Source organism: Ylistrum balloti, unplaced genomic scaffold (genome assembly GCF_031769215.1).
Source record: "Ylistrum balloti isolate Yb309-2 unplaced genomic scaffold, AGI_CSIRO_Ybal_v1 Utg369636, whole genome shotgun sequence".
NCBI lineage: Eukaryota > Metazoa > Mollusca > Bivalvia > Pectinida > Pectinidae > Ylistrum > Ylistrum balloti.
In genome coordinates, this window is record NW_026781899.1 from 324198 (window position 1) to 335875 (window position 11678).

At 35.0% G+C, this 11678-nt stretch overlaps 1 protein-coding gene across 1 annotated transcript; it reads left to right on the top strand.

Annotated features, from left to right (window-relative positions):
• Positions 1-236: 236 nt before the first annotated feature.
• LOC132553130 (F-box only protein 15-like) lies at positions 237-10585 on the top strand. Its single transcript, XM_060217345.1, has 15 exons — positions 237-319; positions 1728-1847; positions 2116-2220; positions 2497-2607; positions 3347-3445; positions 4918-5130; positions 5576-5711; positions 6333-6415; positions 6636-6691; positions 7584-7679; positions 7929-8035; positions 8907-8968; positions 9560-9603; positions 10112-10197; positions 10417-10585. The coding sequence occupies exons 1-15, from the start codon at positions 237-239 to the stop codon at positions 10504-10506; spliced, it is 1491 nt and encodes a 496-aa protein (XP_060073328.1). The 3' UTR covers positions 10507-10585.
• The last annotated feature ends 1093 nt before the right edge of the window (positions 10586-11678 follow it).

Consider the following 11678-nt stretch of genomic DNA (forward strand, 5'->3'; position numbering starts at 1 on the left):
ATACATGTTTTTCATTCCTTCATTCGTTCATTTATTTAATATACGTGTCAATGATTGTATGGATTCACCAGCTGTTCCTTCGTATAGATTTGTTCAATTACAGAAACGTGTACCGTGTTGTGTCGAGTACAATCACTATAAACAATATGGCTGTTTATTGTCAAATTGACGATAGGTACTGATTCATTATTCAGTGTTTAGACCTAGATTGATAGGTTGTTTGTGATGTATACACAATGAATCAACATAAAAATCTTATGGTAAACTATTTATCAAGTCACAAGTCTACGCCACCAATCTCAGGAGATCGCAGGACGAGGTAAAATTTTAAGTGTTTTTTTTTTTTTGCTAGGCCTGACTACAACTTAGTACAGGGTTCAGTGCGACGTATCTCATATATCCATCATTTGTTACGAACCCTGTGATGTAACTGACAAATATAGTTAATGAAATAATTCTGATTGAGAATAGGCCGAAGCTTACTGGTTGTCAGAAAAGTTTGACCATCTATCAGCGATTTTATTTTTCGACCTGTATTCGGACCAGCCTGCTTGGAATTGGTGACCAGTACATATCGTCTCGACATGAGACCAAGACCGTTATGTATATAGTGAGCTGCAGATTGACAAATGAAAAGATAACTTTATTTCAATACTTAGTGTTATAAAAAAAAGAAACTTGCCAAGAAATATGCCTCATTTGAGAAAAAAGGATCGGGCAATGAAAGCTTAACCATTTAATAGGTGCACACATCAACACAGATATCCACCATTTTTACACCATGATTTTAGCTTGATTTATATTTTCATCAAAATGTCAATCCCGTTCCATAGGTGATTTGATGTAATACATGTTTCTTCTGGGCCACTGTAGGCTAACTCAAGTGTTGCTGTGATTTAGTGATGTCATCATAAATGAAAACGCTATCATGTTTCTGATACAAATATCAGCCAATTCAAGGTAGCGAATCTGAGATCAAATTTTTAAAATGTTTTAGAAAAATACTGGTTTATCATCGGTCAGTTTTTTAATGAATCTTATTGTATGAACACATTTCAGTTTATTTATGTATTAGTTTAGTTGCAATTCATCAATGGAACATAACTCGCAAGATATAATTCTAAACAGGTTCAAAACTTATGTGTCAAAGATGTGCCTACAGTATGCTTATTTCATGATGTATATACATGTACTTATTGATGGGCAGCAGAACCTTTTCATGATTTCAGAAACATGACTGATGCATGCAAAATATTTAAAATGTGGAAAATAAATTCCATTGAAATACACTGTTAACCACCAATCATGTTTTTGTTTTTGTTTTTGTTTTTTTTTAAATACATTGAATACCAATGCAGGGAATAGTCTTCAATTTATTGATGTGCTTTATCAATAGAAGTGATATTTATTTTTCTGCTCCTCCAATTTTAGATGAAAACAAGGATAGATATTGTTTAGAAAATTGACATTTGTCATGTGAAATGCACAAGGATTCCCCTGGATCCCAAAATCAGATGTTTGATATTTTGATGTCAGGTGATTTACCAGTCAACTTTCAAAATGTATAATAGCAAGTAGTTCTTAATTTAAATAGCAACATTGAAGAAAGACATATTTTTAAGCATCAGATAAACGTATATATGCAATTATGCATGTTTTCCCTATTCATCAGTATTGTTGGAATATCAGATTTATTGATATTTTTTTCCTCTTCTTTGTTTCCTAAGAAGAACACCAAGTGACACAAGTTCAAATATTAGGAGACCAGCTAACCGTCCTCGGCAGGGGTTACAAAACTCATCAAAACATTTGTCAAGGACACCACAAAGGAAGGCAACTATTCATGAGTATGTAATACCAATATCTTGATTAAGATAAAACTCGTAAGAATTAAATCTGATTAATGCAAAATATTTTCAGAATTAAAAAAAGAAAAAGATAATAGACAAAGTTTTATTCTGTTGTTTCAAAAACAAAAAGTGTATTTAGCAGATCAATTCGTAAATAATCAGATTCAATGCTATTTATCATGATTGTCACAAAATGAAAACGGATGCTTTAAACAAAGTATAGTACTGTTACGAAAATAAAGCTTTTTATGTTGTTGTTTTGAAGGATTCCAGATGAAGTACTTTTGAAAGTATTCAGTTTCTTTGGCGCCCAAGACTTGATTTTAGTATCACAAGTTTGTCAGCGATGGAGGAACTTAGCCAATGATAAGTATGGCAATCATTTGATTAAATACTTGTCTTATGTATCATGGCATGATGAATTGATTCACATCTACAAATTTAATGAAATTCCAAAACATGTATGTTTGTCATTTGAAAAATCCAGAATTTTTGTCTGAACTCCACCTCAGCCCAAGAGACCAAAGTACATTAATTTTGGTATGTACCATTAGGAATTAAATTTTTTCTATTTTCCATCGTCATTTCCTAAAGTCTTCAAGATTAGAAATGTATATAATATTGAAAGGTAATCGTTTGCTTTCAGTTCCTTATGGAGGCCAATATTTTTGAAGTATGCTCCGAAAAGTGGAACTGAAGCTTCAGGAACTGGAAGTTTAAACTCTCTGTCTCAACTCAAGACAGCGTGCATCAGGAGGTGACTAATTCTTAATTCATTTTGTTCTCTGTTATAAATGACTGAGTTACGTTCAATTGTGTTATAATGTGTCCAAGAGATTTTGAAAAGATGATTTTTTTGAAAACAAACTGTGATTGAAAACTTTATTGTTAAGATTTTTTTAATTTTAGCTTCTTTTATAAAGCACAGAGTGCAAATGACTGACTCTTGATGACTTTTGTTCACTATTCGACGATTTGTGAAAAAAAAAAAAGTCAGCTTTCAAATTGTCACTATACTTTTTCGTCACTATGGCACTTCTATGCTGCAGGCAGTTAGTAAAGGACAGAATAGATGAAATATCAACAGTTCCTCAAACTATCACTAAGAGATTTTATCATTGTAGTTTTGGAAACAGATTTAGGTCAAAACACTGATAAATACATCAACATTGAAATTTAGATATATTGTTCAAATCTTTGAAAGATTGAGAAAAATGGATAATTAAGTTCCATTGGAAATGATTCTAACCCATCCAACACCTGTAGATCTTAGGAGCCTTATTAATACTGTATTTCTGATGTATACAGATTATTTCTCATGTTTCTGAAACTGCATCAGTTAAAGTTTTAAAATGTCTGCGTTAAGAACTCTCAAGCAGACAACAGAACATGGTTAAGATTCCTCTTTCTTTTCTATTAATGTTCAATGGTTCAGTTGTATTCTGTTAAAAGGAATTGTATAAATACCTGAAATTCACTTTTCTTGGGTTTTCTAGATGCATTGAACAGAGGAACAAGCGAGTGTTCAGGTATCTGCGAAAGAAAAGTCCATACACAGGAATTGCCCAGCAGCGAGATGTGGAGAAAGCCTTGACGTGAGTTGACAACGAGGACAAAACTCATATCTCAGGGTTATAAAAGGAATACACTCACATCTCACAGTTACTAGGAGACAACACTCATATCTCAGGGTCACTCAGGGTCACTAGGTGATATCACCCATATATCAGGGTTACAAGGGGAAAACACATCCCTAGGAATCAACATTCATATCTCAGGGTTATTAGGGGATATCATTCATATCTCAGGGTAACTCAGGGTCGCTAGAAGATATCATTGGTAAATCAAGGTTACAAGGGGGAAACACTCATATCTCAGTGTCACAAGGAGACATCATTTATATCTCAGTATCACAAGGAGACATCACTCATATCTCAGTGTCACAAGGAGACATCACTCATATCTCAGTGTCACAAGGAGACATCACTCATATCTCAGTGTCACAAGGAGACATCATTCATATCTCAGTGTCACAAGGAGACATCATTCATATCTTAATGTCACAAGGAGACATCATTCATGTCTCAGTGTCACAAAGAGATATCATTCATCTCTGTGTCACAAGGAGATATCATTCATGTCTCTGTGTCACAAGGTGACATCATTCATATCTCAGTGTCACAAGGAGACATCACTCATCTCTCAGTGTCACAAGGAGACATCACTCATCTCTCAGTATTACGGTGGCCATTATGGTTGCGTGATTATGACGTCTGACCATCTTGATCACTAGCCCTCCACAGGTTTCAGGCCTGTGTGGGGCAGTCGCAAGGTACTGGCTGCAGTTCAGTGGTTTTTCTCTGGGAACTCCGGCTTCCCTCTACCATCTAATCCTGATACATCCTTAAATGACCTTGACTGTTAATAGGATGTAAAGCAACAATAAATCAAACTAAACCGAATCTCCTAGTGTTACCAAGGGACATAACTCAAATCTCAGGGTTTCCATGGGACACCACTCATATCTTAGGGTTACTTATAAGGGGACATTACATAATATCATTTATGGCAATTGGGATAGTATATTTATACTGGTCTGCTAGGCAAGAACAACCATAAGGTCATCAGTTGATAGAAGAAAGCACCTGAAAATTTGAACAGGACAGCACCTGCTGTAAAATGATTATTTTTTGTGAGGGATTTATTTTTGCTGATGATATGGATGTATTTGTTCCGCAAAGTTAAATGTCCACAAACTGTCATAATAAGTATATTTATGTGGATTTATTGACATATCTTTATCTACAAAATCATGCGACCAACAAAATATTAATCTTTTGAAAAACCATGAAAATTTGGTGCTACGAAAATATGCCGTTTTACAGTATTCCAAGCACAATGGATTCCATTCATCTTTTGTGGATATAAATTCAGCATTCTAAGAATTCATGAGCGTCATCTGTGTAGAGATGTCTGTTGTTTCCTCCCATTTCTCTTCATTTTTCTACATTATCCAAATCACATCCTTTATCTACATGTACTGTAAAATTCCGTGCATATCTTCCAGAGACTCCTGTGTATTCTGGCAGCTGGCATTTGTGGATGCCAGTAACAATGAAGTATGTATACAGAGTCGTGACTTGTCCATCCACACCATGGCTGCCTCCGTCCGTTGGTACAATTTTGACAGCCAGTCACTACAGTCCACTAAGGCCATCAGGATATACTCATGCAATCCAATTTTCTTTGATACAAAGAAAGGCTGTGCTGTCAAGGACAGGTAATTTTTTAAAATTCTTCTAGATTTATTCATTTATTTATTTTGGAGGTATGCTTTGTGTGTTACTATGGAAGAAAGTCATAGTTCCTGGAGAAATTACCAACATGGTCAGGCAGGTGACCAAAGTCCTTTTCACCTCCAATTTTAATTGCAGGGAGTTGAAACAAGATGGAGTCAATGAAAGGGAAACTCTTTACCACTTCACGAACAAAATGCCGGATTTAGTAAATCTGATATAATGCACGAAAAAAAAAAAAAATAAATAAATAAATAACTCAAATGGAAAATTGAGATTTGTGTTCATTATGTTGCAACCAAATTTTTTCTTAAAACATGTATATTTATCAATTCTGTAAATCGCTCTCTAATGATTTCAGTAATTTGTCTTTCTCATCACATACTATTTCATACTATTTTTTACCTGCTTTTGACCTTGACCTTTTAGTCCTTACCAGAGGTCATTGTTAATGACCTTTCAGTTGAAATGGAGTTCCTGGGTGGGAACCAACAAACCAGTAGGAGAAAATGACACTATCAATATCTATTCTCTCCCAAGAGGATTGGCGATAGCAGTTTGGAAGGTAAAAAAATTCTGTTTATTCTTCTCTACTGATATGTAAATATGCTTCAAAGGTTTTTTTTTCTGGGCATGTTGCCCAGTGAACAATCAAGGTAATTTTCAAGCAGGTTCTCTTTGTAGTAGCTTTTAGTGACCTCACTGAACAACATACAGGAGGCCCATCACACACCATATGTGAAAAAAAAAAAATTGTCATGCCCAGGGACACATTCAATCAGTTTCTCGGCTTCCTGAAAAACACATTTCTCCAAAGGGATGCCAACACTCAAACTGACTGAGCTATCACAGCTAAATGGAAATGAAATACATGTATATTGTATGTGGAAAGTATAAAGATATCTGAATTTGTATAATAAAACTATCTCTTGCCAAAGAAACAAAAATATATATGTCCAGGCGATATTTATATGCATAAATGGTATTTATGCACAAAACATGGTCTCTACAGTGGAGACTTTTATATTTTTATATCACAGGCCATCTTATAACATCAAAAACAGATGAGCATCCACTCAACATGTAAAATAGGAATTATTTAAATAATTTTTCTTTTAAATTACTAATTACTTAATATATATTACAGTGTATTTTGTATAATTTCAATTTTCTCCTCTGAATACAGGATGGAGGAGAAGTGGCCTTTGTTTGTGTTAGTTTTCACTTACACCACCTGGTGGACAGATGTTTGAGAGGGAACTCTGTCGAGTAAGTTATCAAACTCTGTCAAACTGGCTGTAGCAGTGTAGAATTAAATGGTTATACATTGTACATACAATGTGAATAGGACGTTTACAGGATAAAATTTATTTGTTGTTCTGTATCAACATCTCTCTAAACTATAACTGTCAGATATCAGTCATATCAGAATCTTGTTCTTTACATATGTTAGTATATCTACTCTCTCTTAATATTTTATTACTTTCAGACCATTCTGTCCCCCACTGCCTCCTGTTATTACAGACGATATTGATTCCGCTTTCGGTAAGTATGATTATCCATGTACCTTAATTAACTCCTGCAAAAATATTCAAATTTTTGTGGTGATAATATTTTAGTCTTTTTCTCACAAAAACAAAATAAAGTAATGAAAACAGAAAGATATTACCATTTATTGTCAGACTTTATAGAGTATGGTAGTGCTGAATTATTAGAGTTACAGACAATTCTTGTTATCAATAGGACAGTATTCAGTTCAGGATATAGAAATATGAGAGTTCAATCTTCATAAGCAGCATTTTGCATAAACTGTGTTATTCCATACATGTTTTATAATAAAAACAAGAAAACAAGGAGAAGACCAGGTGTTCTGGAAGAGTGTGCATCTTTTGCTTCATTGTCGGAACATGTCATGTAAATTTTGTTCAGGTGAATTACCAACAATTAGGCAAACTAATAAGCATGAAACAATGAGATGACTATGATGTCCATAAAACCTTATAACTTTCATCAACATGCACCTTCCCAAATCCTGTGCCATCAGTTTGTCTGTCAGTTGATAATCTTGCACAAAAACTGTTATATTGAGAACAGGCCCTTAAATATAGGCCCTTGAATACTGAATCAACTGCAACTTGTAAAGGCCATAGGTTGGGGATGCAATATGTAGCTTTCCAGAGCTGGAAAATTCACAATAGAGGAATTATGATCACCAGGCTTATCATACAGTTTGGTGGAAAGCTGGCCATATTGATCTTGTTGTAGAAAAAGATCGTGATAGGTAGCTGATGTAGAATAAGCCCATCCACATTTTTTTTTTGTTCCAGTAGAAATACCATTAAATGCTTTATTTGTCATCCTTACTTTCAGTTAAGAAAGTGTGTGTTGGCCCCTTGGACTTATTGTCGTAAATGTCTGTTATTTATCATTATGTTAGGTCTGCATGGTTACAATTGTACTGTCCAGCTGAGGACGATGAAGCAACAGATTTGGGATCAACAGTTCAGAGGTCTAAATTGTCGCAGTAACCATGGTAACTGTCTTCAAATTATTAAAAAAGGAATACCTGATGACGGGATAAACATGAAAAATTTAAATTTTTACCTATCTCTTATACAATTTAACATGGGTACAATTACATTTACAGTATATATTGTGTTAAATTTCATTTTCATATTAAATAAACCAAAAATAATTTCTGATTCAATCAGGGTGTTTAAATAGAGTTATTGCCCTTTGATTATTTTCATTTTTTCATCTTAATCTGCCCTCTACACAACAGGTGGTGGCTATGCACAGTTTGTCCTGATTGAACCCCATGAACGTCAGATCATAAATAAGGAAATAGTGTTTCCCTGGAAAACAGAGGCATTCAAAGGGAAAGTTCAGGTTTGTTTGATCTACAACTAGTTGTTCAAAGGAAAAGAGCTGATTTGTTTGACACGTAATAGCTGAACAGTTATCCAATTTATCGTTACTGTAATTCTTGTGCTATAAGAAGATACAAAATAAATCTTTTTCAAATACTGTAACATATAAATTATATATAAAAAATTTAACTTCTGTCAAGACACGTACTTTAATGGTTATCTTATATTAGAGCTTTTCATGCTCAAACTATCAAGCTAAAATATGGCTGCACTTCTTGTGGTTTCCATTATCTATGCAACAATTGTTACGAATGGGCATATTTATCATTGTGTTTATTTGTTAAAAGTAAATAATGCTCTAAAATTGCATTTCCGAACAAGTATGTTTATATCATAGAAGTGTATCTCTTCATCAGTGACCTTGATTTCAATTTACTAAACAAAAGGTGATGCTAACATAGAATAGTTCTTATAACACAACCAGTAGGAGATTAAAGTGTGATGTTTTGATGACACGGTCACCTTTATCGTATAACACAACCAGTAGGAGATTAAAGTGTGACGTTTTGATGACACGGTCACTTTCATGAGACTATTTTTCATCTTTGTTACATAGGATCATAGCACAGCCAAAAATATTGGTCAATTCCTTACATCAGGGCTAGTATGCTCCACACTGGTTATTTGTCTGATAAAGGTGATCGTGCAGTCATCGAAACGTCACACTCTAATAAATTTTCTACTGGCTGTGTTATAAGAACTAGTTACTATGCTAATGACATTACTAACTAGAAGAAAATATTTTGAAAGACCCTTTGATATTTGTGCTTGATCCCTTTGTAAGCGTTTTTTTTATCAGAAAATGTAATAAAATATATCTATGTCCTCAGAATGCTTGCTGGCTTGACATCACCGTGATAGACGAGACTGGGGACGTGTTCTGGGCTGCCAGGTAGGTTAGCACCATTCAGGATTTTTATCCACCACTTTGCTGATGACTCAAAAGTTATGTTCAGAAATGCTTGAATTTCATATAAGAAAGAAAATGAAAAATACTTAAAAATCTTCTTCTTCAGACAATTTAACTGATGAATTACATTAACCAACGACCTTCAGAAAACAACATCAAATAATTTTCTAAATTTTTTTGTTTCAATTTATCCTATACATACCACCAAACTTTAAGCAAAGCATTTTTCTTCAGAAATTTTACTCTTTGCTTTTAAGTTGATCCCTTATAAATATATACAGGAAATTACTTCTGGAAAAATTGATAAAGCTATGCTGGTGATTAAACATTGACTATCTGGGATGGATATTTTTATTTGTTCTTTTCATACATGAATAAAAATATTTTTTTCTTAGTATTTATTTCATTCATAGATATATATATACATATATATATATACCACTATATACAAGAACCATGATCGTATTTGAATCAGATTCTGAAACTAGTTTCTTAAACTTGTAAATCTGTTCCTGTTTCTTTAGTTTGATAATAAAAGCCAGTTAACATTTGAATTCCCTTTTTTTATTTTAGTGCCCTGGTGAATTCCAAGGCAACCTCTAGAGTTGGAGCCAGCTGTAAGTAAATGATGAATTATGTTTTGTTTCGTGTGATCAAAGGTTGAATGGAAAATATGCATGCAATATTAAAAAAATCTTATGCGTTAGTGTGAAAGAGACATTTCGCTTTCAGACAAAGGTTCCTCTTTCTGATGTTCAAGAAAACTTCCCATAAAACATGAAATTTTCTGAAATGTTTTTTATGTTACTGTACACCAGGATATTTTCTCCTCCGGTTATTTTTCGCCTTTGTACCACTATACACAAATTCACCTCATCTTCATTTCACCCTCTGAGGATTAATATAACAGGGTTATAAAAGTGTAACAAATTTCACCCCTCCCCTATCTTGAATTCAGCCTCCCTGTTCATAGACATTAAGGGTGAAAATTAAATGGGGATGAAAATATCCAAGTAAAGAGAGCATTTTTTGAAGTGAAATATGAATTTTAATTCACTTATAGTGTTACAGAATGGCGTTGGCGCCTATACAGAACATTAAAGTTATCTGTTTATGTGATTGTAGCTCTTGACTTCGAGTACTGTGATGATGGTGCACGCTCCATTGATCTGATCGATGAGGTGGGGAAATTTCACATGGAATTTAGTCAGGTGAGTAAGATAAACACTATAATGAAGGATTGCAACTGCTCTATCAACATGTACTTAGTCAATTTACCAGATTTAAATATTTTCAAACATCATTGGTAAATTATTCCGATCTGCTAACAGAGGGATAACTTAATTCCCCAGGTTTATAATTTAAAAAAATGTTTTGGGATATGAAATAATAGCACATGTATGATAAATTGTTGGTATTTTTGTTTACAGACAGACGACCGTGATATCTACATTACTCAAGCCATATTAGGCCTCACATTAAAGGCAATAAATGCACGATTTAGCTCCAGCTACAGGTGACAGATCCATATCTAGAGGTCAAACTGCAGAGTCTTTCATCAGAAACTAAGAGATGTCTTCCCTTGGGCGAAAGATGCCACTTATACAGACATATCTACATGTATGACATACCTTGTATGAGGTGTCTACCCTGGGGTGAAAGATGCCACTTTTACAGACATATCTACATGTATGACATAAATTGTATGAGGTATCTTCCCTTGGGTGAAAGATGCCACTTATACAGACATATCTACATGTATGACATAAATTGTATGAGGTGTCTGACCTTGGGTGAAAGATGCCACTTATACAGACATATCTACATGTATGACATAAATTGTATGAGGTGTCTACCCTGGAATGGTCATTTTAAAACTCATGTCCAGCTCTAGAATTGATATCAAGTTAGCATGGGTGGAATGAAAATCTAAGGCAAGCTGCAGGCTGCTTTCTTACAGTGGTAATTGAACAGCAGATGTCCAGCTATTGAGTGGATATCTACAAAATGTACAAGGTGCTCGCCCTCCTAGTTTGATTATTGAACAGATGATGTCTAGCTGTGGAGTCCTTATCCACAACACAACTTGAGGGGATTGTCGCCACTAGTGTGATAATGTACAACACAAACTGTAGGTGTCCCCCCCCCACAACTAGTGTGATAATGTACAACACACACTGTAGGTGTCCCCCCCCCCAACTAGTGTGATAATGTACAACACAAACTGTAGGCGTCTCCCACCCCCCCAACTAGTGTGATAATGTACAACACAAACTGTAGGTGTCCCCCCCACCAACTAGTGTGATAATGTACAACACAAACTGTAGGTGTCCCCCACCCCCCCCCCCCCCAACTAGTGTGATAATGTACAACACAAACTGTAGGTGTCCCCCCCACCAACTAGTGTGATAATGTACAACACAAACTGTAGGTGTCCCCCCCAACTAGTGTGATAATGTACAACACAAACTGTAGGTGTCCCCCCCCCAACTAGTGTGATAATGTACAACACAAACTGTAGGCGTCCCCCACCCCCCCAACTAGTGTGATAATGTACAACACAAACTGTAGGTGTCCCCCCCACCAACTAGTGTGATAATGTACAACACAAACTGTAGGTGTCCCCCCCCCCCCCCCCCCCCAACTAGTGTGATAATGTACAACACAAACTGTAGGTGTCCCCCCCACCAAC

What these genes read in the sequence shown, in the direction of transcription:
- LOC132553130 (XM_060217345.1), top strand. Translation starts at nt 237, where the DNA reads ATGAATCAACATAAAAATCTTATGGTAAACTATTTATCAAGTCACAAG. An exon ending in AGGAACTTAGCCAATGATAA is followed by an intron (nt 2,221 to 2,496) that starts GTATGGCAATCA and finishes GTTTGCTTTCAG; the next exon opens with TTCCTTATGGAGGCCAATAT. An exon ending in GGCTGTGCTGTCAAGGACAG is followed by an intron (nt 5,131 to 5,575) that starts GTAATTTTTTAA and finishes TTGACCTTTTAG; the next exon opens with TCCTTACCAGAGGTCATTGT.